Below are 27,873 nucleotides of genomic sequence, written 5' to 3'. Positions count from 1 at the left end.
CACACAAACTTGTACAAGGGTGTTTTTTTTTCTTGCAACTTGGATGACCAATTGAGTCCAAGTTTTCACAGGTTTGTTATTTTATGCATGTTATGATACACCAAAATAAGAATACTGACAATTACTGGAGGTGTCCAGTGCCTTTAAGTAAGGAATGATAGTTTATTTGATCCAGTCGAAGAAGCCTATTTCAGTAAGGTCAGTCCGCAGTGCCTTGAGGTCTTCGAGCGACATCTGTGATTGTGGCGGTCTTGGAGGCCCAACATCAAATCTAGACAACGACATGGTGTACTTGAGAGTTGCTGGGCCCGAAAGTTTCTCTGTTGGGACAGAAGATGATAATTGTAATAATTAATAATACTGGGTTCATGTATGTGTATAGTGCTTAATCACACCCAGCAGGGGCGCTATGTAAATGAATGTTATTATTATTGTTATAAGAATCCCACTCTGTCGAATCCCACTCTAGTCAATTCTTTGTTCAACCCCAAAAGTTATTATTGTTATTATGCGCCTTACCATATCTGTTCATGACGTCCAGAAATGCATGCATTCGAAACTGAAAGAGAGAGAAGGAAGTAAAAAATCAAGTGAAAGCTTTCTACGTTAATAATAATAACAGTAAGTGACTAATACATATTTTTTAAACTGTAAACTACTTAAAAGAACTACAGAACTACTGTTAGAATAAGCCACCTCGGAATGTCAGTGGCGTATATCTGTTACTGCTAACAACGGATTTTGTATATCTCCCGTGACCTTTTGAGAAAACCAGCAGGTATTGTCAAAAGGTCACGGGAGATAGACAAAATCCATTGTCAGCAGTGACATACATGCGCCGCTGACATTCCGAAGTATCTTATACTATTAAAATACAAAATAAAATAAGAAACTAATAAGTAATAATAATAAAATATTAATAATACTAAATAGGTGTCTCCTAATAAGCCACTTATTACCTGTTCAGCTCTTGCTCCCTCCAGGTTGCCGTTATTGAAAGCTTCTATCATTCTTGTATAAACTCGCCCCGCAAAATTATACGTGCTGGAAGGAACAATGAAACATGGAAGATATTAAACACAAAGGCTGGGAACATTTTAAATGAAGTTAAATTGATTGTGCACTTTATCGTTCCTGTAAAAGTAAAAAATAAAATAAAAATTACCCCCCCCCAAAAAAAAAAAAAAACACAAAAAAAAAACACTAAGCTTAACACCATACCACAGATTGCACATCTTCATAAAGCCTATTTGGACCTGCAATACCAGTAAATATATGATCTTTATCACTACCAGGCATTGAGTTACATGCAGGTCGTGGCATCTGTTGCCCTGGTATTGGCCTTCATTCCCCTTTAAAAGTTTTTCCAATGGAAGTGCCCTTTGAAAAAAAACGACAATGGCCTTGCCCTCTCAAAGATCAATTTCCTGGCTTGCACTAGTCAAGGTCATCTCACCAACTTCATACACTTTCCATTTTGATACAGGCTGTTAGTTGACTTCAGTGTTGTAGCTACATGTAGACCAATTTTGGCGTGGTTTCTAAATCAAACTTTGGGCTCTAAATCAAAAAGTCCACCAAGGGCGAGCGGTTCAACATAATTATTCATGTTTATGTAGATATGGGGGCCATCATTGCTGAAGTGCAATCTAGGAGAAATCTGTGCTGGGCAGCGTAGTGTATTTTGCTCAGAGTACTGGGCGAAATTTGTTGGTTCTGGTCAGGCCCGCCCGGTCCCACCCACCGTGGCTACAACACTAGTTGACTTACCTGCCAACATACGCCTCACCTCCTAACGTCATAGATGGTAGGATCATCTACAAGGCAAACGTACACATTATATTAAATGATTAATTCCCAACATTCAAGTAAATCTAGGTTTTATTTATACAGGTAGGCCTACGTGTCTTATAAGGAAACACTCTGCTAAATACAGTCATGTAACTTTTTTAAGTGCACAAAACCAACAATTTAGGCCTACGTAGTTATTCAGTTTTAAAAGCTATTCAAAAAGACAACTAGAAAGACAATAAATTTCCAGATTCTTCTGAGGGCAAAAATGTTAAAAATATATATAAAAAACTGATTAATTTATGAAGAATAACATGCCTGACATATGTGCTTAACACAGTTTTCACGGTAATATAAAAAAATGGCACTGGTAAAAATGTATGACACAATTGTATGGAAAACTTGAAACAAATTAAGAAAAATGAATTATAGCAAGAACATGTAGGAAGTAACAGATTAAACTTGTAATTTAACCTGTAATTAGAAAAGAAAAAAAGTTAAATTAATGTATGTATTAGAATGGTTAAATGGTTAAGACAATTGCTATCCTGTTGGATCAACTCAATTCAATATCAAAAATCAAATTTGTTTGCATACTTCATTTATAAATAACACAAAGCAACAAAACAAATAAATTTAAGAAGCAACCAGTAAATCAGAATTTTACAGAACACAAACAGGATCGTACTGGCATACATTACAATTAAATTAAGTTCATATCAATTCATTTAAAAAAACATTATTGTTCCTAGATTAGGCAATTACAAAAGATTGGTATTAAACACATTTTATCGAGCTTAAAGGTGGAGCTCCATTAAAAAAAAAAGTAAGGGCAACACCACAATAAAAATAAGTCATACAAAATCGCATACAGTGTACATGTACATGTACAATGTATGTATATTAATGAGTAGGGTAGATGGCCTTTCGACCCAAACCAGACCTTCTTCAGAGGCATGAACACGTACAAACAGATACAATCATTTTTAGGAAAACGAGTGGAAAGGGATAAGGGGAAAGATCCAGAAAAAACGGGAACATTATAGCCAATCAAAGTTTCAATTTACAAAACTATTGGTGGCTATGAACCAATAGGAGTAAAGTGGTGAAATTGCATATATTATATATACATATAAAACATCACAATCATAATATTATGAACATGAATGAAAGAAAACAAGGGAAAGGAAAGAATCAACAAAATTACAATTGCACTTGAAAATTGGAGGTATTACATAAGTAGCAGACAAACACGAAGAAACATGTGATAAATTGAATATAAAAGTCAAAAGAGAACATGCATGTGCATGTAGCTGTTAATAGTAAAAGTTGTGAGAAATGGCTCCCTCTAAAGTAATACAGTTTTTGAGAAAGAGGTAATTTCTCACTAAAATAATAAAAATTCTTCAGGCATAATACCTTTTATTAGACATCTGAAAGCACACAAATTTGTGCAACAATGAAGTTTTTTTCTTTCATTAATCTCTCGCAAGTTTGATGATCAATTGACTCCAAATTTTCACATATTTGTTTATTTAAATGCATATTATGTTGGGATACACCATGTGAGAATACTGGTCTTCATAACGTACCCCATCCAGCGCATAGATCATCTGGAACTTTCCTTTGGACACGTTGACGCACAGACTGAAATCGGTCAGGTCTTGGGTCACAAACTTGGCCCCCTTGAAGCTTGGAACAGGGTCAGTCTCCATGGACCGTAGAATGTCCATCATAGAAACTGAGGATTTAAAAAAGAAAGTGTTATTGTCCTACAGGTACTCAGTGCCATTAACTACTTTTAAAAGTAAACAGATGCTTTTGATCTATGACTGTGTCCATGTGCATATTATAACACCCCTTACCAATATTCTGCTTTTTCATTGGTTTAAAGCGCGTCACATGATATGTCTTAGTTGTACTAGACAACGGCCGTGTGATAGTGCATCAGTTTGCCGTGCCCTAGTCCGAAGACTATCACACGGCGTGCAGTACCCGGACGTCCGTTGCGTGTACGAGGCTGATAAATTAATAGTCTGTAACCATTTTGGATTACATGACACTACATGCAGCACAGTAAAAGTTTTGGCAATCTGTATTCGCGTCGTCCGTGGATTGTAGCATTGAGGTCTGTAACTTAATAGTACAGGATTTAGAAATGTTTGGGGTGTTATGAAACAAATATTGACTGCTTTTACTTGGCAATGGTTAAAACTATGACTTCCTCGTTGATCCCCAGAGCATTCTATTGTCCCCCGGCTTCCGAGTGTTCTATTTTCTCCCGGCTTCCATCGGGAAAATAGAACGCTCCAGGGATCACCTTGGGAGTCATAGTTTCAACCATAGCACTCGAAGCAGTCAATATTTGTATATTATTATATGGGTTGATGCTGCTGGCTGCCGTACATGTAGGTGCACTCGCACGCCAGCAGCTTGACCACATTGCAGCCCTGATGACCTTTTCAATTTATTCTGCATGTTCTCAGCTGCAAGGAAGGATCATTACAAGGTGCAATGCAAAAGGAGTTCTAGGTCTCATAGCTCAAACATCGTCACACATACCTTACAGGAAAATACTGAATGTTGAAGTGACTTGAGCATCACTGAGTGACGGATATGAGCGCTGTATAAGAAACCATTATATAATATAAGTTATCGCGCTTGTGTGATAACTTATAATATACAGTGGTTTCTTATATAGCACTCACGGAATACGGAAAAATATAGGGCTTCTGCGTCCTATATCCAACGTTAGCCAAGTTGGATATGGGACGCAGACATGCTATATTTTTTTTTATTCCACATGCGCATGTGTTATAACGAATCTTGCAGTCTCATGTGCAACGCTCAAAGTTGAAAAATTTCAGAACGTTATTTTGCGCAGACAGCATGCACGCACACAACTTTTAGAATTTTGTATTTTTTTTCACTGTCCATATATATACGGAGCATGACCCTTTGACATTTACAATACGCACTGTGTAATAGAAACAGAGGAAGTAGTATATTATACAAATATTGACTGCTTCGAGGGCTATGGTTAAAACTATGACTCCCGAGGTGATCCCCGGAGCATTCTATTTTCCCGAAGCGAAGCCAAGGGAAAATAGAATGCTCTGGGATCACCGAGGGAGTCATAGTTTTAACCATTGCACAAGTAAAAGCAGTCAATATTTGTTTTATAACACCCCAAAAATTTCTAAATACTGTTCTATTAAGTTACAGACCTGAATGCTACAATCCATGGACGACGCAATACAGATTGCGAAAACGTTTACTGTGCTGCATGTAGTGTCGTGCAATCCCTAATGGTTACAGACTATTAATTTATCATCCTCGTCTGGCAACGGACCTCTGGGTACTGCACACCATGTGATAGTCTTCGGACTAGCGCACGGCAAACCGATGCACTATCACACGGCCGTCGTCTAGTAAAACTAACAAGACATATCATGTGACGCGCTCTAAACCAATGAAAAGGGAGAATATTGGTAAGGGGTGCTATAAAGGATTTTATAGTTCAAGCATCTGATTGGTGGATTAGCGTGACTGGAAGATAAAATTAATTATATGATAGCTAAAATTTACTCACAATTGACTCCCGTCCTCATAGGTATATGGTAGTAGAATAGTGGCACATGTGGGGCAACTGAGCTGACTTGCTTCAAGTAGTTCACAAGATGCTCTGTGAGAATGAACAACTTGAAATTAATCTCAGAAGGTCTTTTTTCGGCAAGAAATTATCGTATCATGTGAAACCAAAAAAGGAGTAATTTGTATAAAAATAAAATACAAATACAAGTAAATAACACCATAATATGCAAATCAACCTGGTTTTCAACCATTACAATGACCTAAATACATAGAAATTAAAAAGATCCAAATCAATCACATACAAAATAGGCAAAGAAAGGTCAAAGCACAAGGAATGCTCCCAAAATGGCACCCAACATCTAAAGCCAATACTAATGATAATTATAATAACAAATAATACACAGCATTTATAAGGCACAATATGAATCACAGATTCCTCAATGCGCCTAACAATAAAAAAGGGCTAAAAACATGACCTATTAAAAAAAATAGGAAAGAATACCAAGTACACAGAAAATAACCGACAAAAAGATTCAACAATAAACACATTAGTAATGTAGATACAAATGTAAAACATTAGAAACAACAGACCTACAGTATATATAAACACATACAAATGGAAATATTAAAAATATAATATAAACATGATAAATGATGACATCTGGCAAACTGGAATATTACTTAGTTTTAACCTTACACAGGTATTGTAAAGGACTGTATACCTGGTACTTTTTTCCCATTCCTGTGACAAATAGGTCTGGCAAAGGGTCAAGGGTTCAGATACTACCAGCGTGATTTATTACATTGAGAGCAAAGAAGACTTTGTCGGCTCAGGAAAAAATGGTAATTTGTGCAGTTTGTATGGCTTTCATGAAACTGCTCAAAAGATTGCGTAATTTGAAACTTTAGAATGGAGTTTATTGATCAAGAATGGTCTCAAAAGTAATTGTTGGCAAAAAGAAAACATTTAGTTTACAAGAAAAACGTTTACTTATGATTCCAAATAACTTTTTTTTTCAAACTTCACATTTTTTTTCTAAACAACCTTTTAATTATTACGCGAGTCAAATTGCAATTAACAACCTTATAGCACAGAGCCGACAACTTTTTGGCAAACTTGGACAAGATGTTGGGTTGCAGACTCAGAGAGCAGCAATGTCAAAAACCAAGTTCCATTTTGATCTTCAAAAAGTGTTTTTCATACTACAAGAGTGTGCGATGAGATTTCCAGAATATTTACCCGGTGTTTGAGGCTTGAAATAGACGGGAGGGAGAACAGCAATGGCAGATGCTCCTATGTTTCCTGCATGTACAGCCTAGACCGTCACAAAAGAGAAAAATCAACAAATAGTAGTAATTGCCAAAAAATAGAATTAGCTGTCGCAAACAACTTATCAACCAAAAGGAATGATGGTATAAATGTATTAAAAAAAGTTAATGGCCCGACGTTTTGACCCTTAGCAGAGTCTTTCTCGATTAATAAGTAAGGAAGAATGTACATAACTCGCACAAATGCATGCAACTCTGTGCTGCGGCTTCTCTATAAATAAATAAATGTAATATAATTTATTCAATTATATTGCGCCCATTCCATAAAATGTACACAAGCGCATAACAAAATAATTATAAAAATATAACATTTTACAACAGGAAAATATACAGCAATCCAAACAAACTGAAAATACAAGAACCTTACAGGACAACCCGAAGAGTTAAAATTGCAAAACATTAAGACAGACCAAAACAAACTAGTAAAGGAACAATATATTTATATGCACAATCAGTAAAAAAGCTTCTTTAAAAAGATAAGTCTTAAGGACAGATTTAAAAATGTCGAGGCTGCCAGCGCTCCTAATATGAGGGGGGAGTTTGTTCCAGAGGTGGGGAGCACTATATTCAAAGGCCCTGTCCCCGAGAGTGGCCTTACTACAACCAGCAGGGTGACTAAGAAAAATACCGTTATCAGAACTGCGAAGGACGTAGCGAGATAGGGGTTTGATGGAAACAAGCTGAAGTAAATACTGAGGAGCTAGATTATGAAGAATTTTGTAAGTGATCATTACAATTTAAAATTCAATTCTAAACCGAACAGGGAGCCAATGTAAATCCATAAGTAATGGAGAAATGTGGCAATGTTTGAAAGCATTACAGACCAGCCTGGCACAGGCATTTTGCACTCTCTGGAGTTGTTTAATCTTAGTGTTGGGTAAGCCATAAAAAAAGACTATTACAGTAATCTAGTCTACTTGAGACAAATGCATGAATGAGTGTCTCAGTACATTCCTTAGACAACAATTTTCTTATGCGCCTAATGTTATGCAAATAATAAAATGCACTACCACAAACTTTAGTAACGTGAGTTTTCATTGACATATTGGCATCAAACCATGCACCTAGGTTTCGGGCAAGGGAAACAGGTGACACAATTGACTGCCCAACCTGAATACCAATCAATGTAACCTTAGATAGTTGCTGACGGGTACCTATGATCAAGAATTCAGTTTTATTGTCATTTAGATACAACCCATTAGCAAGCAACCATTGGCGAACATCATGAATGCAAGCCTTCATGGCAGAAAGAGCCGTCACCTGACTACCAGCCTCGTCAGGACTGAAGGACAGACATTATAACTGAGTATCAGAATAGCAGTGAATCTGTGGATGATGAACTTTGACAATGTCAAACAATTGGCTAGTATACAAAATAAAAAGTAGGGGCCCTAGACATGACCCTTGCGGAATTTCCCATTCAAGATTATAATTATGAGACAGTTTACCATTAATCGCAACCCTTTGTGATCTGCCAGCAAGGTATGAGCGAAACCAGTTAAGAGCTGTACCATCAATTCCAAAGCGAGACTTAAGTGTACTCAGTAAAATACCATGATCCAGTGTATCAAATGCAGCACTTAAATCTAATAAAACCAACAGGGTAACATGTTTTCTATTCATAGCCATTAACAAATCATTTTGAATTTTCAACAGAGCAGTTTCGGTACTATGGAATTTGCGGTAAGCAGAACTGCATCAAAGGGTATAAGTTATTCTCAGTCAGATAAGATTGTAACTGACATGCAACAGCTCTTTCAAGTAGTTTAGAAACAAACTGCAGATTACTAATGGGTCGGAAATTCTCCACCCTGGCCTTGAGACCCGGCTTTTTTAGCAGAGGCAGAACAACCGCAGACTTCCACATGTATGGAAAATGCCCAGTTTTTAGTGAAAGGTTGATCAATCTCGTAATGAAAGGCAGAAGAATATCTAAACAATCAGTGAGTAGAGGCATGGGAATTGGATCCAGAACACAAGTTTTCTTACTAGAGCCAGAAACAAGTCCGTGAACACAATTTTCTGACAGTTCACTAAAGTCAGTAAAAACTGCTGACCCAAATTGGGATGAAGCAGGTGTGTCATTAAGGGAACAATTCACCCTCGACAAGGATAACCTTAAACGGGTAATCTTTTGGACAAAAAAGTCACCCATATGGTTAGCAAGCTGTAAATCATCAGTATGCGCAGGTAAAATAGACACATTATTGCGGAAAAGAGAGCCAGCCGCTTTGAAAAACCTTTTAGGATCACTACTATTATTTTGTATAAATCTAGTATAGCAGTCTTGGCGGGCAACTTTCATTAAGAAGGTGACATTGTTTTTCTTCAGTTTGAATAAATTTAAATCATGTTGTGACCTAGTCAGGCGCCATTTCCTTTCAAGTTTTCTTCTCTCACACTTGGGCGTTTTAATATTGCCATTGAACCAAGGTACCTGTGGGCGGACAGTAATCGTTTTGTTGATCACTGGGGCATGACAATCAACAATAGCACCACGAGTATTATTGTACAAACTAACAAGACCATCTAGGTCATCCATATTTACATTAGATGACTCAATATTACACACATCCGAATTAGTAATATCTACCTTAAATCTAGCCCGATTAATAGACTTAATTTTCCTAAATGGCACCTGTTTGGAAGATAAGCAAGGTTTACTGAGTTGAAGATTGCACAAAACTGAAAAATGATCAGAAAATAAATGATCAGAAACTGGAACACCCTGAATAATTGATTCTGATATACGAGTTATAATTAGGTCCAATGTATGACCATGTACGTGAGTAGAGGTAGTAACATGCTGCTGTAAATTCACAGATTCAAGCATATCACAAAAGTGAATAGCATCGAGGTTTTGAGTAGAGTCAACATGAATGTTAAAATCCCCGGTTATCACAAGTGGTTCACTGGATAATATGAGTGATTCCAAATAATCCGAAAATTCCGCAATAAATGTTGTCACAGTAACCTGATGGTTGGTAGAATAAGGGGGCCTGTATATTATAGCCAGTCTGAGAGTTTGAGATCCGGACTTGATTAGCCATTCCAAAAATTTGAATGACTGGCGTTCACCAGCGGCAAGTTTGCCAACTTCCATATTGTCTCGTAAAAGAAGTGCAGTGCCTCCGCCAGTTCTATGGACCTTGCTTTGTTCTGTGCAGTTAAGGAAAATCATATTCTTCAACACTGTGTAAGTGAGTCTACATACACGAAGTGTTTTAAGTCTCAACTACGTGTGGACCTCTTTTGTTATCAGATCCACAATTTAAAGAGAGTGTTAAAACACCCATACACTCTGTGGACTCATACACTCTGTGGACATTCCCTTGTTCGGTTCATTCTCAAGGGAAATGGTGTTCTTGGACACTTTAAAAAACACTGTGTGGTAATGTGTTTTAGTCAAAACATTGTTTCAATCTGTTGTTCTCAGGTCCAAAACTTTTTATGAAACGAGTCAAAGGGTTTGCGTGATGAACTGTGTTCAAAATCTTCGGAAATGAAGATAAACTACTCCGATAGACTTACCAATTCCTGCGTTTCTTTTAAGTTCTCTGTACCGACCTGAACAATTACAGCATCTAACCTGTAATTAAGACCAAACAAAAAAATTTTCAAGCCACCAAAATATGTCTTAATAGAGGGAAAATTCAAAATAAAAACCGAAACAAACACACACAATCAACCATTTAGTATTTAGCCGAGCCCGTAACACTTTTGCTCAGCTGAATAAGTTACCACCTAAAGTGTCAGTAATGTTTGTAGTATTTAAACTGTTACCCTAACATTGCTTAGCAAAATATTTGTTTAAGACATTAAATCAGATTTTGGCTGATTTGACCTGAAATTTAAGTTTTTAATTTCCAAAAAGCTACCTGTATCTATGTAAAAGGTATTACAGGAACAAATCCACCATTGGTTACCCATAGTTAGAAACTAAAAAAGAACTAATGACAGAATCCCAGCATTAGTTCACGCCTGTACCAACAAATAAATTTAAAGGCAGTGGACATTATTTGTAATTACTCAAAATACTTGTTAGCAAAACACCTTACTTGGTAACGAGTAATAGGGAGCTGTTGATGGTATAAAACATTGTGAGGAACAGCTCCCTCTGAAGTGGAGTAGTTTTGGAGAAAGAAGTAATTTTCCACAAATTTAATTTTGAGATCACAGAATAAGATTTTGAGGTCTAGAAATCAAGCATCTGAAAGTACACAACTTTGTGTGACAAGGGTGTTTTTTTTTCATTATTATCTCACAACTTTGACGATCAACTGAGCTCAAATTTTCACAGTTTTTTATTTGTTGCATATGTTGAGATGCACCAAGTGAGAAGACTGGTATTTGACAATTACCAACAGTGTCCAGGGTCTTAAACCAGATTGCAAATGTTGAATTGAATTGAATTTTGAAATGTGAACGTACGGCAAGCCCTGTACACACTTACTTTCCCCTGGCGCACTTCACCCATTCACCTGCCACCATCTTCCTCTCCTTTATTGTTAACGAGGGTCCCTCAGCTGTCGTTCCAAGAACTTAACGTGGAACAAAACAAAAAATTAACTGTACTGAGTTCCAGGTCAGCATTGACAAGGAACTTTGTATTAACCCTCCTACTGATACACCATTCAAAACCAGTCAAAATTCACTGACGTTTGCAACCCCATCATTTTTGTACACACATGGCAGTACCATTTGAGCAGGGTTGATGATAAGCTGTACTACCACTAGCCTTGCTCAAGGCAGCCGCATTATTCACTCCGAAAAGACGCCGCTGTAAACCCACCCGATACACTGTGCGTGGTGTGTGTAATCACACCACATGACCCACCCGTACACACTATACACACTGTCACATCGTACCACTACTGTGCACACAAGTCATCCGCACTCGTACCACTAACCGCATGCGGAGACCGTCATGCTGACAGCCTTGTCGGGTCTGTAACTTCCGGGTTTAATGTGTTTCATGAAAAAAAATCTTGGATATGCTAGTATGCAGCTCATGAATATGAATATCGTTCGTCAGACCTATCAGAAAACACAGGATGTGAAGTGAATTAATTAGTCATTTTGACGTCCAATCACGCACTCCCCTTATCACGACCTTTGGACCCTATCATGCATGCGTGTTGGTGGTGTGATGTAAACATGTCTCGTCTTCCGCAGGCATTATGGTAATGAGCTGACCGTGGGAACTCTTCGCTTATTATAGTAATGAGGTCAGTAGCTTCAACACAGACCCTACAAGACTGTCGGCCTGACGCATGCGGATAGTGTACGGGGGCATCGTGTCGTGCGATGTAGTTACACACATTTTACGCACAGTGTACATGTATATGGGTGAGTTTTTATACAGCGGCGGTCTTTTTTTCGGAGTGAATAATTCTACTGCCTTGAGCAAGGCTATACTACCACTCCAAACCATTCGGATGGTTTTGAGCTGTGCATACACTGAACCTGTGTACATTACCATAGCCAAATGGTTTCAGATGGTCAGCAAATCCTGTAGTGTCTATGACATTACCTTAATAGTGTATGGTAACCTCGTAGCCAGGGACAGATTGGTCACCCCCACACCGCCTAGTATCACTTAGTTCTGACATAGTAGAATCCTTGATGCACCACTTACAACAATCCTCATAGGATTCTGTACCAGCTGCACCAACATTTAAAACCATTTTGGGAACCAACTGTGTGCACAGCTATCATACCATTCAAAACCATTCACTTGAATGGTTTCAAATGGTGTATCAAAAAAGGCACCTATTGTAGGAGGGTTAATTAAAAGAAACAAGTCTTACCAAAGACGTTTGTGACTCCATCCGCTCTGAGCACATCAACATATTTGGAGATGCTTCTCAGGTTCAAGTCACTGCAAACAAAGATTAATACTGCATTATTTTTCTTTGCTTTGAGTTTATCATTGAATTCACTTTAAAGGAACACTTTAAATGCCTGGATCGGACGAGTCGGTCTTTGAAAAGCGTTTGTAACCATTTGTTATAAAATGCATATGGGTAGAAAGATGTTGTTAAAGTAGAATACAATGATCCACACAAACATGCCTCTAAATTGCACGGTTTTCCTTTTACCTCGTCGATTAACACGGTCGGCCATTTATGGGAGTACGCCCATAAATGGCCGACCGTGTTATATTAGTTCGCACAGTAAAAGGAAAACCACGCAATTTTGAGGCAAATTTGTGTGGATCATTTTATTCTACTTTTAAAACATCTTTCCAATCATATATGCATTTATAAAAAACGGTAACAAATGCTTTTTATAGACCAACTCGTCCGATCCAATGCAACGTGTTCCTTTAATTCCTCTGGCATGGAAAAACCCTTTACTCACCAGAACCCCTAATGGAGAATTACTAAGTAAAGTATTGCATTTTGGGCAAACAAAGAATGTTTTTTTCCTAAATCTGAGGTCTCTAAATCAAATTTTAATATTTTAGTGGAAAATTACTTTTTTTCTCAGCAACTACTTTCATGTCTTTACTTCAGAGGGAGCCGTTTCTCACAATGTTTTATACTATCAACAGCTCTCAATTGCTTGTTACCAAGTAAGTTGTTACGCAAATAAATATTTTGAGTAATTACCAATAGTGTCTAGAGCCTTTAAGTTCTGTTAAAAGGGTTTATGTCCTTTTTCCTAACAAAAAACACAATGTCCACAGATTTACAATAAACTTACACAGTTTGAAGATTATGATAGTAGAAAGCTCCCCTTGAAATTTTGCTTACTGAGGTGATGTAGTTTTTGCGAAATGAGTAAAACAAATAATTTTTGTCTCAGTTTTAGCATGTAAAAACGTATTAACCAGTTATGCTATGGTTTTGGTATAAAATCATAACTGGTAAATGGGATTTTACATGCTAAAATAATTGTTCGTCTTCTTGAGACGAAAATTATTTTGCGACTTGCTTTACTCATGTTCAAAAACTACACAACCTCAGCTAGTAAAACCAGAAGGGAAGCTTTCCACTATCATTATCTTCAAACCCTGTAAGTTTAATGTAAATCTGTGGACATTTCGAAAAAGTACCCAAATCCTTTAAATCCCCAGCCGTGACACATGTGTCCTTAAGCAAGACACTTAACCATTGCTTCGTCCTTCGGATGGGACGTAAAGCAGTTGGTCCCATGTGTTGTGTAACGCATGTTAAAGAACCCAGTGCACTTTTCGAAAAGAGAAGGGGTTCGCCCCGGTGTTCCTGGCTGTGGCTGCTGTATGCGCCGTAGCACCTTGTAAACCATTATAAGGTGCTAAATAATTGGGCCTCAAAATTCATCACTGCAATTACCTATCTTTCTGAAAGTTTGTATAATACTCAGCGCCCTGTTTGGTAGATACGTGCGCTATATAAGACTTCGATATTATATGAACAATCTAGTATAAATAAATGTAGGACGCACAGCCCTAGTGGAAACTTAAGAAGCAAACTTACCCCTCCTTTGTGAAGGGTGTGAAGGGAGCGGCTATCAAACCCGTCAACTTGAAATCTTCAAGCTTGACTCTACACGTCTAGGGTAAATACAAAATCAGGAGTTAACACATTAAATGTGACCCGCTCTGTGAAAATGAGTCACATGTAGGCAATTTCAAGAATTGAGTTATATGCATGGCTGGAAAGAACACATCAGCAGCAGTAATTTGGTATAAAATGTCTTAGCTTTGGGGTGTATCCCGTTGCTGAGTTACTCTCATTTGAAATGAGGCATTACACCATTTTTTTGTGAAAAACAAATTACAAGTAATGATATTTTAAACTACCATGTCGTGCAAAAGGATACAAATTAGACATAAGTATGACCACAAAACTTTTGTATTCATAGCTTTATTGCCTAAAAGTAAGTGTTACAAATGTTAATGATCATAATGGCCCTCACGTAAACGCTATATCTGAATTAAACATTTTTTTTTTATTATACATATATCACACGTTTAAGCAGTGGCCACCATCAGCATTGATGAACTGTCCCACTATAGGAATTTACTTTGATCGAAGAGAAATTGTGTGTTTATAAAGATAAACATCGATCATTCAACTCACAGTTTTTGTGACCCTCATAGGTGAGAAGTTCTGCTTGCGCTTCAGCGGCCGTGCGGGTGTTCCGTCTGTGTTGACTCTAATAGAAGACCTGTCCTTCTTGTTCTTGCAGTTGGGGCAGAGCTCCACAAACTCCTTACAGATGTGACGTGGAATGCGGGAATATTTTTTACATACCTGGAATAAAACCCAATTTTCAGTACTAACCATAACACAAAACGTATACATGCCAATTTGACAGTCATTACACACATGCAGAGCATTTCCATTGGAAAGTCTTAACAAGTCTATGGGAAACTTTTGGGGCACCAAGGCCAAGACTAGCGGCAACAGAGGCCCGATGGCCTATGTAGCCTGCGTGTAACTACAGGCCTGGAGGCTAATCAATCCTTAATACTTGCAGTTGGGTAAAGCCCGCTTCATACTTCCTGCGAATTTGATAACTAAGTTTTACGTCACAAATTCTCAAGGAATTTACTCGCACAATTGAGCTGTCATGGCTGTGTTGGCCGTGTTCAACTCCTGCGAAACATTTGCTGCAAAAACAGCCCTGTGAAAAAATAATGCATTTGTATTTGAAGGAAGTATGAACCAGCTTTTAAAGCAACCGCAAAACATCAGTAAACAGTAATGTCCAAAGGCCCACACTTCGTGTATCACAACTTATATAGGCTATAAAATAACAAACCTGTAAAAATTTAGGCTCAATCGGTCATCGGAGTCGGGATAAAATAACGGGAAAACCCACCCTTAATTCCGCACGCTTCGCCTTGTCATGACATGTGTTTAAAATAAATCCCTTATTCTCGATATCGAGAATTGATAATTGTTTTAATGTTTTCTCAAAAAGTAAAGTATTTCATGGAATAATATTTCAAGGGAAGTCTTTCACCATTACCTTCTGTAAACCCTGTAAGTTATTTGTAAATATTTGAACTTTTAATTTTTGTTCTGTTCAGAAAGTGTTCAATGGCTTTAAGCTGCAAGATTGAAGGACTACATGTAAAGGTAACTTGTGAAGTAATTCACTTCAATTTACAAATCAGACTCGCAAAATAGTATGCTTTTAAAAAACTTACATCAAAATATATACTTCTGTAGTTTTTATGAGGACATGTGGCTTCGTGAATGTTGTTGAGGATAGTGTACACGTCTTCAGCTGCGGCCACCCGCCTCCAGTTGCCAAGCAACGAATCGTCATAAGGATCCTGCAAAGTAAAAATATTTATTGACTTGTCACTGGGTGGGTTCAAACCATCTAATAATTATTCAGGTCTTGAATTTATTCCACAGCAAATGCTGTGGTGCCGTGTGCGGTCATTCCGCTGTGGTGCCCTTTGTAAAGTTCAAATACAAATTCACCCTTTCCTCATTCATGTACCTATACATGTACATGTACATGCCTGTATGCTTCGTTTTTGAAAGGGCAAGGGCACCAAGGCACGTTCTCCTTGGTAAATACACCATTCTGTCACTTCACTTTGGAACTGCCTGCCGACTAAAATAACTTCGTCCACATCCATTGCTTCCTTCAAAACCTGTTTGAAGACCCTCTTGTTTCTTAAATGATTGTACTGCCTTCCAGGTTTTTGGTTACTGTTTGGTTTAAGTTTAAATTTACTCAATATTGGAATTTGTTCACTTAGATCTACTTCTGGCTGGTCCAGTTTTTAGGGTTGGTACATTTTCAGACTTTTTTAATGTGTTTTTATAATTGTATTGCTGTTTTTGAATTTCTTGGGTTTGTTAATGATTAATTACTTGATTTGAGTTTTTTAGCCTTTGCTTTTTAAATTATTCTCTGTGAAGCGCCTTGAGCGTCTTTTAGGCGGACTTTGGCGCTATACAAGTTTTCGTTATTAAGGCACTCGATGAGAAAAAAATTATATTTCTATTGAGCGCATTTCATGGGCACCAAGGCAATGACCGGGGGGGGGGGGGGGCATGGAGGCATTCGTCTTTGTTGACTCAACAAGGTTTCGGGCCTGTCCTGTGCTTTTGCTGTGCTTCCCTTTGTAATGATTCGAATACAAATTTACCATTTCCAAAAAATATAGTGTCCCTTACCCAAAGAAAAATGTCATGCCATTTAAAAAGCATTGTATTGTATTTAGCGATTTTTTGCGCTTACAGCAAAAACAGCTTTATGAAGTTAGGCCCTTGGACTCTCGCAAAGTTCAACAGCAAGATATCAACTAACAACAGTCGTTGTGTAATATAATGAATAAAAGGTGCTTGAGTTTGTTGATACAAGATCCGCAAAGAGTTACTCAATGTTGTTCATTTGGTGCGTTTTTAACAAAAAAGTATATCCATGAATGTGGCTATGCAATTGTCCAATGGGAGACTTTAGAGATGCTGTACGCAGCAGACAAAACTATCCTTTTTGCATCCATCTGAGTGGCATGCACATACATGTAATGCTCAGTATTGCAGGTGTAATGTAGGTCCTAGCCTATGCACTACTGTTGAGAAATCAGAAAAAATACCATCCAAAAGTCTCCCAATTGTTTTTTAAATTTGACGTTACCTCTGATTTTGTCGGCTCACACACAACATCCTCATCCCAGCCGAGCTCCGGGGCACACTTCAGCGTGAACTGTCTGGATCGAACGTAGAACATAAACCTCGGTGGTTCATCCCCGGCTTTACCGCTTCCGTTCTTCAAGACTTTGTGAATCCTCTGAATCTTCTCTTCGGACATCATGTCCGAATTCCTGCTGTGCATGACTTCTTTGATTTTGGCCATGAGCATCTTCCTCCTGATTAAGTCATCCGTCGGTGCCTCTCCGTCCAGAGGGAGGCTCAGCGAGTGTGCCATCGTCACAGCGACCTGCTCCTCGTTTTGCGACATCGTCAAGGATGACTCGTCACCGGTTGCCTCCAGGGTCGTTGATTCTGGAATGGTATCGGAACCTGCGTTTTCCTCTGTGTCGCAAAGACCTTCTGTGACAGCGTGCACAATCACCTCGAGGTCTCCCATGTCGGGTTTTACTACTGGCAAGTCATCCTTAGCGCTTGAGTTTTTCACAGGGGTACTTGTCTTTATGGTTGTCAGGGTATCTTCGATTGTTTCCACGGTTTCAGTCATGACTGAAGGCTCATTCTGGATCGAATCGTCAGTCTCCATTATTATTGCTACTGTGTGTGCTACTACGCTGTTGAGTCTAGTGTTCGCTAACTCCAGGTCAACGTCAAGGTTTCCCTTGTTTTGGTTCTCTCAGAGCTCTTTGCATAAAGTAAAAAAAAAAAGAGAACAACATTTACAAAATCATAGGGTCATGAAGCTACCTATTATTACCGTACAGCAAGATAACACTGTAGGTCTCCTATATGAGAGTACCAGAAAATTAATTGTTTGTTGTTGTCAAAATTCACAGAAACAAATTAAAATGTTCACAGATTTTCAAATAACTTACAGGGTTAACAGAAGGTAATGGTGAAAGACTTCCTTTGAAATATTATTCCATGAAATACTTTACTTTTTGAGATTATTACTAAAACAATATCAATTCTCGATATCGAGAATTACAGACTTATTTTAAATGTCATAACACAGCGAAACATGCTGAAACAAGGGTGGGTTTTCCCGTTATTTTCTCCCGACTCCGATGACCGATTGAGCCTAAATTTTCACAGGTTTGTTATTTTATATATAAGTTGTGCCTTTCAGGATCAACGAAGCGGATAGAAAGCCACAACGGCTAAAAAGATTGGATTACATTAGGTCAACATCTTCACGAGGAACAGGTTGGAGGATATAAAAAGTGGATTGGGCAGCATACAGATTCCAGTACACAACGGGGGCTGGTCATCTCGCCACCTAGCAAGCTCGCCACCAACAAAGTCGCCCCCCTGCAAAGTCGCCCCCTAACCGGCTCGCCCCCGAGTTGTTACAAAGTCGCCCCCTGACAATGTCGCCCCCCCTAGCAAAGTCGCCCCCTGACAATGTCGCCCCCAGCCAATGTCGCCCCCAGCCAATGTCGCCCCCAGCCAATGTCGCCCCCTAGCAAAGTCGCCCCTAGAAAATAGTTAAGGGTTAGGGTTAGGGTTAGGGTTAGGGTTAGGGTTAGGGTTAGGGTTAGGGTTAAGGTTAGACCTTCCACAAGCACATTACTTCATACAGATTTTTTTCTGAAAATGTTTAACTATATTTTTTTACCATAATTATTGTAGCCTTAATTATTTTCCGAACAACATATGGGGGCGACTTTGCTAGGGGGCGACATTGTTTGGGGGCGACATTGCCAGGGGGCGACTTTGTTTCAACCCTGGGCGAGCCGGGTAGGGGGCGACTTTGCAGGGGGCGACTTTGTTGATGGCGAGCTTGTCAGGTGGCGAGATGACCAGCATTCTACATAACCACGGCCTCGACTCTCGGTACCGACTGCAGTACCGAAACCGAGTGTAGGAAAAACTAAAAAATTATAATAACACAACAGAATATTTTAAAACAGAATGCTTTAAGCCAGGTAACCAGCCACTAAACACCCCTTACACTTACCTGTATATATAAATGTGCTTATTGGCAAGTTGGCGGTTCTACATTTGCAGCCCTGCACACCTTAAAATTGATCAAAACATCTCCAGAAATACGACCCCCGTTCTTCTTTCAGCTTGATGGCGCTCTGGCATGGCCGCTTTATCTCCGTCCTCTTGAGGGCGCTGTTCAAATAATTTGTAAACAAAAACAATTCCACCTGACCACACAGTGGAAAAGTAAAATGTGTTAAAGATCGCCAGTTTATAGTGGTGAGTTACATTATTTTTGCGGTTTTGTGGGGCCCGATGTTTTTTTAACGAGTTGATAAAGAGGCCTACTTTATTGGGGGTGTTTTTGTAGATGGTAACGCGTTGTTAAACTGGATTGAAGAAAGTATACATGAATGATATATAGAATAGAAGTAATATTAATAAAACTACTTCCGGTCTTGTATTGTGTGGGTTGACTTCCTGCATACGTGCTGAACTTGATCATATTCATACATGTACATTTGTAAACTATAAGCTTACCCCATATCCATTTCCCTAAGAACTTGAATTTTTTCCTTGAAACTTGTTTTGTTATTCAAACATTGACATCGTTGATTGATCCACAATTGCTTGGTGATGAAGGTTTTCCTGTCTACAAACTTGTTGTTTGAAATAGCAGTAACTCACTCACTGGGGCTGGGTGCTGTAGGCCTATGGGATGTACTTTTTTAAACAATAACTTGACATCAGCATTGTACTACTACCACACACTAATACTACGATACAGGAAATGCAGATGTTTTAAAAGGAATACAGTGCCCCAGCTTACACTTGTTACAGGGCCTACATTACTTGTGCCATTTTTTCAAGAGTTTGAAGTAAGACTGTCAGTGTCATTATGTGGTCAATGTCACTGTGCTATTGTCAGTGCCACCCGGGTGTGAAGAAGAGAAACATTGTTGTTGTTCACAATTTACACCAACTATACTTTTCTATGGTGCAAACTTTAAAATCATCTTGTCCCAACGTACTTGTAGTAGTCTAGGCCCATTTTGTGAGGTTCTCCTCACACATCCCAAAACTCAAATTTGAAACACTTTCCAAAATTGGTTTGGTGTTTCTACACGTATTATGAGGACGCTTTGCTGAGTAACTCAGACTCAGATCATAATCAGATGTTTATCTTTTGTTTTTGAGCATCTTAATTAGGAGTTGCAGTTGCTTCACTATGTCATTTGTGGATGCAATGAACAATAATGGCAATAATGGTGGTGACAATCATGACAGTGACAATGACTCCGGGATGGAAGCTGCTGAAGATGACGACATCGAAGACTCAGACCCAAACATTACAGGCAAGAATCTCTCTCCTCTTCTAGACATCTGAGGAGGAGTCGTGGCTGAGCGGTTAAGAGAACAGACAGCAAACTCAAGCTCTGACCTGTTTAACAAGGGAGTGTGGGTGCGGGAGTCGTGACACCTGTGCAAGACACTTAAGCCACTGCTTCGTCCTTCAAATGGGACGTAAAGCTGTAGGTCCTGTGTGTTGTTAGAACAACTATCAACACACATTAAAAGACCCCAGTACACACTTATCACAAATAGAAGGGGTTCGTCCTGGTGTGTCTGGCAGTGTGACTTCCGATAAAACTAAATCTTGCTCTTTGATCTTCTTCTGTAGCTTTGGAAATACTGTTCTAAAAGTTTCTTGAATGTTTAACTGAAGGGGTTACCATAAGGTTGAAATGCCATCATTTCAATACCTTCAAATTTGTTGTCAAAGTTTCTGACTTTTTTGTTAGAAATAATCTCATCGCTGAATTATTTAACTACTTTCTTACTGCAAAAGTTATCTATTTAATTGTTTTAGTATCCAGTAATTATTTGTTATCTGTTACTTCTTTTGCCCTGTGCAGAATTCAGAGAGTCTCCAAACTATGCATTGAGAATAACCAGTCAGGAATTTCAACAACAGACCAGAGACACAAGACAAGCAGTCAACAATCTGGTTCAAAGTCAAGATTATCAGATGTGGTTCAACAAATGCTCCACGTAAGAAGAAAATAGACAACCATTCAGTCTGATAACTATCTTTCTAGTTTGTTGAGTATTGAATAATATTTTCCTATTTGTAAGACAAGTGACCTAATTCTTCTCTCGGTGCTTATTCAAGCACAAATAGTATACGGTCAACTTTCGTTATAACAAGATTGCTAGGATTGCTTGAAAAATTACCTCTTTAAAACAGGAACCCTTTTATAAGAGGACAGCAAAACAAAAAACACAATGCAGAAAAGAGAGTCAGTACTTCAGAATGTGGCTGATGTTAAACTTTAAAGATCTGGGCCCAATTTCATAGAGCTGTTAAGCACAAAAATTTGCTTTGCATGAAATTTCTTCCACAATAAAAACATGATTACCAACAAAATTTCCAAGTGATTTTCAGGATAAGCAAACAACAGCTGAATACCAGTATCAAGCAATATGCGACAAATGGGAATTTTGGTTGGCAATCCTGTTATTGTCAAGGAAGAAATTTCATGCTAAGCAAATTGTTGTGCTTAGCAGCTCTATGAAATCGGCCCAAGGTCCTGAAAACAAATTCTGGTCGAGCAAATTTTTTGATCTTCAAGAAATTCCATCTTGGAGATAACCCCCTCAAATGTTCAAACTTCCCACACTTTTCCTCAAAGAAGAAAGCAAAGTGTTGGCAAAATATTTTTCATTGGTAATTTGTTCTTTACTGAAGCTGTCACATCAGTTGGTACGAGGGGAGATTCACCTACGGCTGTGAAGAGTGTGGAGGATTTGCCCTGAAAAGACCCTGCCCAATCTGCACTGGAAAATGCCAGGCAATCTGGACAAGAGAAACAGAAATGGTAAGCTTCTGTCAGGGATTGGGTTCAAACCCCTCCCTGCACCAGACACTGTTTCTCTATATTTATCCATTTTCCGGTTCTTTTAAACTACATTAGACAAACCAGGGCCAAATCTCAACGTTTTCCTTTCCCCCCGGTTTCTACATTTGCGATCACCTTTCTCTACTTACTGTGCAAGCGCCCAATTTCTGTGTTAGCTTTGTAAGCGATACCTAGAAGCACCCCCAGAGGACCGCCAACATTAGGTCTAGATAGCACAGTTGGTAGAGTGCCGGCACATTTCTGAAAGGTCCGTGGTTCAATATTCAACCCCAAATTATACAAAATTTACACAACAGCCAGTTTCCATTAGTGGTTTATTAATTGATATTCAATTATTACATCGAATGTTTGTTTCTTCTGATAGAGCCACAAGATGAGGTTGGCTCATTGGGATGGCGACTGCAGACTACCCAAGGATGAGAAAAAAGTCTACTTCATTCGAAATTTTGTAGAAAGCAGCGACGATGTCTTAACAGATGCAATGAATGATCTCTGCAGCAGTTGATTCCTCTTTCTAGATCCACCGATTAGACTTGCCAATAATGTGCCAGAATATGCCCGTGCTTCCATGCTCATCGATCAACTACTTCCTGTGAAGGTAGAAAGCCCCCTCCTGCTTATATTATTATGAGCATGTTTGACAAAACAATTTTCCATTTTATGGACAATAAACATTGAATTGAATAGTCTCAACCAACCTACAGAGCTAATCCCAACAAGATGGAAGCCTGCCACCTATCAGCTTGCCTCTTGAACAATCTGCAGACTGAAAGGGCTTAGCAAACACACGCCTTCAACTCTTCCTCCATCCCCACTGACCATCCAAACATGCTCAGCAATCGACCTGCATGCTCAGCAAGCCCCGTCTTAACTAATCTGCAGAGCACCAAGGATAAGAAAGGTTGAAGCCCTCCTCCTGCCTGCTTGCATCTCAAACAACCTGCAGAGGTTAAGCTCCTGAGTGTACCTCAAGGTTTACAACAGACCTGCAGACTGTGTGGTTTAGCAAACACATCCCTGCAACTCTTCCTCCATCTTCACCGACAATCCAATCATGCTCAGCAATCGACTTGCAAAACAATCTGCAGGGTGCCAAGGTAAACTTAAGCCAAGAAGTCTTCCCCCAGGTTTGGAACTGACCTGTTGAAGCTGGAAGCCCTCATTCTGCCCGCTTGCATCTCAAACATTCTGCGGAGATTTAAGCCAACAAGCATTCCCCTAGGTTTACAAAGTTTATGTAGATGCAGACTCTAAGGGTTCAGGAAACACACGCCGCAACTCTTCCTCTATCCCCACCGACCATCAAAACATGCTCAGCAATTTGTAACCTGTAAAGGTAGAAGTCCCCTCCTGCCTGCTTCTTAAAAGAAGTAATAACATCTATTTTTCCTGTTAAACATGTTAAAGGGAAGGTACACGTTTGGTAATTAACATCTTACGAGGGTATAATTATTTTAAACAAAGAACTGTGCATGAGTACTTAAGTATTAACTTGGTAACGAGCATTGGAGAGCAGTTGATAGTATACAACATTGTGGAAAAGGACTCCCTCTGATGTAACGTAGTTTTTGAGAAAGAGGTAATTTCTCACTAAAATAATAAAAGACTTCTAGCTAGAAGTCTTTTATTCCTATCTGAAATCACACAAATTCGTTTAACAATGGTGTTTTTTGTTTCGTCATTTTCTCGAAATTTTGATGACCGACTGAGCCCAAATTTTCACAGGCTTGTTATTTTATGCTTATGTTGGGATACAGCAAGTGAGAAGACTGTTCTTTGACAATTACCAAACGTGTACCTTCCCTTTAACAGGATGACCATTTTGAACTTTGAAATGTGAACAGTCTTATTCTAGCAGCAAAGTCTACAAGGGGAGAAAAGTTGCCCCGGAATTCATCAAAACATTGCAAATAAATCATCAAAACATCCTTATTTTAAAGGAAAAAGTTTTCCGTGGTTATACTTTTTAATTGTGGACAAATTATAAAGCATTAATTATACATGTTCAGTGTATAAGAAAACAATTTATTTCATCTGTTTACAAGATTATAAAATTCGGCAAAAATATTAAAAATGCTATGTCAGATTTTTGGCCCCAAACATTAAAAAATAGATTTTTTTTTAGTGAATGGTACATGTATTTCAAAGAGTATCAACCGCTCTAACCATAAAAAAGTTTAACTTTTACTTTTAATGGTCAGGAACCATGACAAAAATTTTAAACGTTTAAGTAAACACATAAGAATTGGTCACATGATATATTGTCGGGATCCAGACAAAACTAATTTTGAGCACTTTATTTCACTGCTACTAATATATTGGCAGACTTTTTCGAGCAATGGCTCAAATGAAAGCGTGTAACTATAGGTATTACAAAAATACCTATTGAATTTTAAATCAAAATTTTTGGGTCAAATCGGCCAAAAATCTGACATAGCATCTTTAAGTAAAGGTGTTTTGGTTTAGTCCAACAATCATTTAAACTTGTACACATTAGAAGTGTTTTGATTATAAATTTACGGCCATCTCTATAAAGGCAAAATATAGGGTTGGTATTTATCAAAGTAAACGATTTAAGGATACTGATTATAAAGCTCATGTCAGTACCAGTCCCCCATATAAATATGTCGGTCTGGAATGCTATCAAAGTGGCGATTGAATTTGAATTTACAGATTAAATTTAAATTTTTGAAGTATAATTTAAAAACAATGTCGCTTGCATACTAACAAAAATTAATATGAATGTTTTTTCAGTACTTTCGTCTTTCTAAGATGACAGTTTTTATGTTGAGTCACACAAAGTTATTATAACACTGATCAAGTTTACCAATCCCGTAGTTTTACCTTTAGCAAACAATAGTTACAAAATAACTTTGTTAGTCTGATTATAAAACAAGGAAGATAGTGGCAACACTTAAATGATGAACACGTTGCCTTGGGTCGGTCGAGTTGGATTTTGAAAAGTATTTGTAACCGTTTGTTAGATAGATAATTTAAAAGTATAGAATATAATGATCCACACATGCAAACATGCCTCGGAGTTGCATGGTTTTCCTTTTACGTCGCGAGGAAATACGGTCGGCCATTATTTTATCGGAGTCAAAAATTTGACTTCCGCATCCGTAAATGGCCGACTGTGTTTCCTCGCGACGTAAAAGGAAAACCACGCAATTTCGAGGCATATTTGTGTAGATTACTGTTTTCTACTTTAACTACATCTTTCCAATCATGCATTCGATAAAAAACGGTAAAACCGCTTTTTATCGACCAACTCGTCCGGATCCAAGGCAACGTGTTCCTTTAAAGGCTAACAAGTTGCATAAAGAATACAGAGCAACAAACGAAGGTTTAAGGTAAATTAAGGTATTTTAGTAAGGCATTTTCAAATTAATCGCACTATTGGTTTACACCAATTCGCAATAACTATAATAAGTTCATTTTGTGAGTTTTTTTTTTTTTTTTTTTTTTTTTTTTCCAAGAAAAATAAGGTTCTTGGTGATGGAAGACTTCTGAAGAGTTTTAAATCTTGAAGTGGTTATTTTTAACAGTAAATTCCGAATGTTAATTTATTCGTTCCTTGGTATTGTGTCATCACTGACAGACACACTGTTAGTTTTACCACCAACAAAAGTGATAGGGATCGCCAACACCATGAATCGGGGGGTGCTTAAAGACCCAGCCGTCGATTTCACAAAACTCTTCCTAACTTAAGACTAATCTTAGGACTTACGACGAGTCACAACCCTGCACTGTAGCATGCAGACCTTAAGATTAATCCTAAGTTAGGAAGAGTTACTCGTCCTAACTCGAGATAAGACGAGTCCTAACTCTTTATGAAATCGACGGCTGGACACTATTGGTAATTGTCAAAGACCAGTCTTGGAGATCTCAAGTTCTAAATCTGAGGTCTCGATTTCAAATCCGTGGAAAATCACTTCTTTCTCGAAAACAACGTTACTTCAGAGGGAGCCGTTTCTCACAATGTTTTATACTATCAACCTCTCCCCATTTCTCGTAACAATGTATAAGTTTTTATGCTAAAAATTATTTTGAGTAATTACCAATAGTGTCCACTGCTCTGTATTATATACAATAATCTATTTCGTCGTTTGTAGTACCCGCTGCTAAAACATAGGATTTGAACTGCCTCTAGTCACCGGGCAGTCTCGGTGGTTTATTTCGAATCCCAATTGAGTATATGTCTGTGATTTTGTTTTCACAGAACTCGGGTAAGTACTTAGTATACAGTGCTACCATGGGAAAAAAACAAAAATGAAGGTTATTTACCCCGATGCAAATTGAACATATTAAATCTATTTCAATTCATGTTTACATGCAAAATATGTAACAAATATTTGCCTTAACTAGTTGAGTGCCTATGATTCGTTGTATTTTACTTGATCAAAATATAAGAGCAATATTTAATAACTCTTCAGTACTTAATTCTAACGATTTGTTAAACAATTATTTCAACTATAAGGAATTATTTCCCCTTTAAACTACGTATTTATTTTTTGTAAAACATATACAGTCATTTCATATAAAATTATGGACATTTGCAAAAATATTAGGTACTGTTTGTCTTCCAAGCAGGGCCCAATTTCAAAGAGCTCCTTAGAACAAATAATTGCTTAGCATGAAATTTCTTTCTTGATGAAAACAGGATTACAACATCTCTACACCCATATGCATTTCATAACAAACGGTTACAAACGCTTTTCAAAGACCAACTCGACCGATCCAAGGCAACGTGTTCCTTTAAAGGCAGTGGGCACTATTGGAATTATATTACTCAAGAATTATTTGCATAAAACCTTACTTGGTAACGAGTAATGGGGAGCTAGCTGTTGATTGTATAAAATATTGTGAGAAACGGCTCCCTCTGAAGTGGAGTAGTTTTTGAGAAAGAAGTAATTTTCCACGAATTTGATTTCGAGACCTCAGATTTAGAATTTTAGGTCTCGAAATCAAGCATCTTAAAGCACATAACTTCGTGTGACAAGGGTATTTTTTCTTTCATTATTACCTCGCAACCTCGATGACCGATTGAGCTAAAATTTTCACAGGTTTGTAATTTTATGCATAATGTTGAGATACACCAAGTGAGAAGACTGATCTTTAACAATTACCAATTGTGTCCACTGTCTTTAATAAGCCTTTTTTTATATATATATTTTTTATAGTTGTTCACAGGGCAATCTGCGATTACCCATACCTAAACACTCGTTCTGAATGCACACTCTCACTTTGAGATAAATTTCATATTATGTTATCATCAAAAGGCACAATCCCATCACTTACCTCGTCGTGCCATCACTGGTGAAGCGATCCGGACACATCCTTTCATGTTTTTTTTTAGTTGGGGGGAAAAAGGAGGTGCCGTGTACTGCGTCAAGCAAGACAAAACTTAACTTAGTACACGTGCATGATTCTGTGTTTGTTACTTGCGCTGCACCTATCCCAGGTTGAACCTCCTCCGTTGCATATGCAGTGGCACTGACTGACGTCCTACCAGTAGTGCTTGTCACCCTCTGCAGGGTTGTATGGCAAGTGATACTGTTATAGTGGGTGCTCGGTATGTGTAGTATGGCGTACTGCCTTCCATTGTGTCTTCATCAGGGTGTTGTGGGAATTTCGGGAATTCTTGGCATTCTTGCGAGGGCATTTCTGTGGTTGGTTGTGGTGGTGGTTGGGGGGGG

General features: G+C 38.3%; 2 protein-coding genes across 4 annotated transcripts; one reads left to right on the top strand and one right to left on the bottom strand.

The window, feature by feature from the left end:
* Window positions 1-21: 21 nt before the first annotated feature.
* On the bottom strand, window positions 22-27,873 carry LOC117300791. Of its 2 annotated transcripts, none has more exons than XM_033784591.1 (16): window positions 27,476-27,873; window positions 19,285-19,480; window positions 17,311-18,008; window positions 15,860-15,988; window positions 14,784-14,957; window positions 14,178-14,254; window positions 12,525-12,595; window positions 11,168-11,255; window positions 10,246-10,303; window positions 6,626-6,701; window positions 5,384-5,476; window positions 3,384-3,532; window positions 1,771-1,817; window positions 960-1,044; window positions 520-559; window positions 22-320 (listed from the first exon to the last, which is right to left on the bottom strand). In XM_033784591.1, the coding sequence occupies exons 3-16, from the start codon at window positions 17,908-17,910 to the stop codon at window positions 163-165; spliced, it is 1,845 nt and encodes a 614-aa protein (XP_033640482.1). In that variant the 5' UTR covers window positions 17,911-18,008; window positions 19,285-19,480; window positions 27,476-27,873; the 3' UTR covers window positions 22-162. The 2 variants fall into 2 exon arrangements, with proteins under 2 accessions (XP_033640482.1, XP_033640483.1); XM_033784592.1 differs by having other exon boundaries at window positions 19,285-19,445.
* Window positions 19,434-23,729, top strand: LOC117300793. 2 transcript variants are annotated; one of them, XM_033784599.1, is made up of 5 exons: window positions 19,434-19,532; window positions 20,451-20,608; window positions 21,170-21,305; window positions 22,003-22,132; window positions 22,539-23,729. In XM_033784599.1, exons 2-5 carry the CDS (start codon window positions 20,482-20,484, stop codon window positions 22,677-22,679), a joined length of 534 nt encoding a protein of 177 aa, XP_033640490.1. In that variant the 5' UTR covers window positions 19,434-19,532; window positions 20,451-20,481; the 3' UTR covers window positions 22,680-23,729. The 2 variants fall into 2 exon arrangements, with proteins under 2 accessions (XP_033640490.1, XP_033640491.1); XM_033784600.1 differs by having other exon boundaries at window positions 19,474-19,532; window positions 20,463-20,608.

This window comes from Asterias rubens, chromosome 16, assembly GCF_902459465.1.
Source record: "Asterias rubens chromosome 16, eAstRub1.3, whole genome shotgun sequence".
In the NCBI taxonomy this organism is placed as follows: domain Eukaryota; kingdom Metazoa; phylum Echinodermata; class Asteroidea; order Forcipulatida; family Asteriidae; genus Asterias; species Asterias rubens.
The sequence above is the reverse complement of the archived record's forward strand: the minus strand, read 5'-3'. Positions and strand labels throughout refer to the sequence as shown.

What these genes read in the sequence shown, in the direction of transcription:
- LOC117300791 (XM_033784591.1), bottom strand. Translation starts at nt 17,910, where the DNA reads ATGGAGACTGACGATTCGATCCAGAATGAGCCTTCAGTCATGACTGAA. An exon ending in TTTCAAGCCTCAAACACCGG is followed by an intron (nt 5,477 to 6,625) that starts GTAAATATTCTG and finishes TCATTCTCACAG; the next exon opens with AGCATCTTGTGAACTACTTG. An exon ending in TATGAGGACGGGAGTCAATT is followed by an intron (nt 3,533 to 5,383) that starts GTGAGTAAATTT and finishes TTAAATCCTCAG; the next exon opens with TTTCTATGATGGACATTCTA.
- LOC117300793 (XM_033784599.1), top strand. Translation starts at nt 20,482, where the DNA reads ATGTCATTTGTGGATGCAATGAACAATAATGGCAATAATGGTGGTGAC. An exon ending in CTCAGACCCAAACATTACAG is followed by an intron (nt 20,609 to 21,169) that starts GCAAGAATCTCT and finishes TGCCCTGTGCAG; the next exon opens with AATTCAGAGAGTCTCCAAAC. An exon ending in GGACAAGAGAAACAGAAATG is followed by an intron (nt 22,133 to 22,538) that starts GTAAGCTTCTGT and finishes TTCTTCTGATAG; the next exon opens with AGCCACAAGATGAGGTTGGC.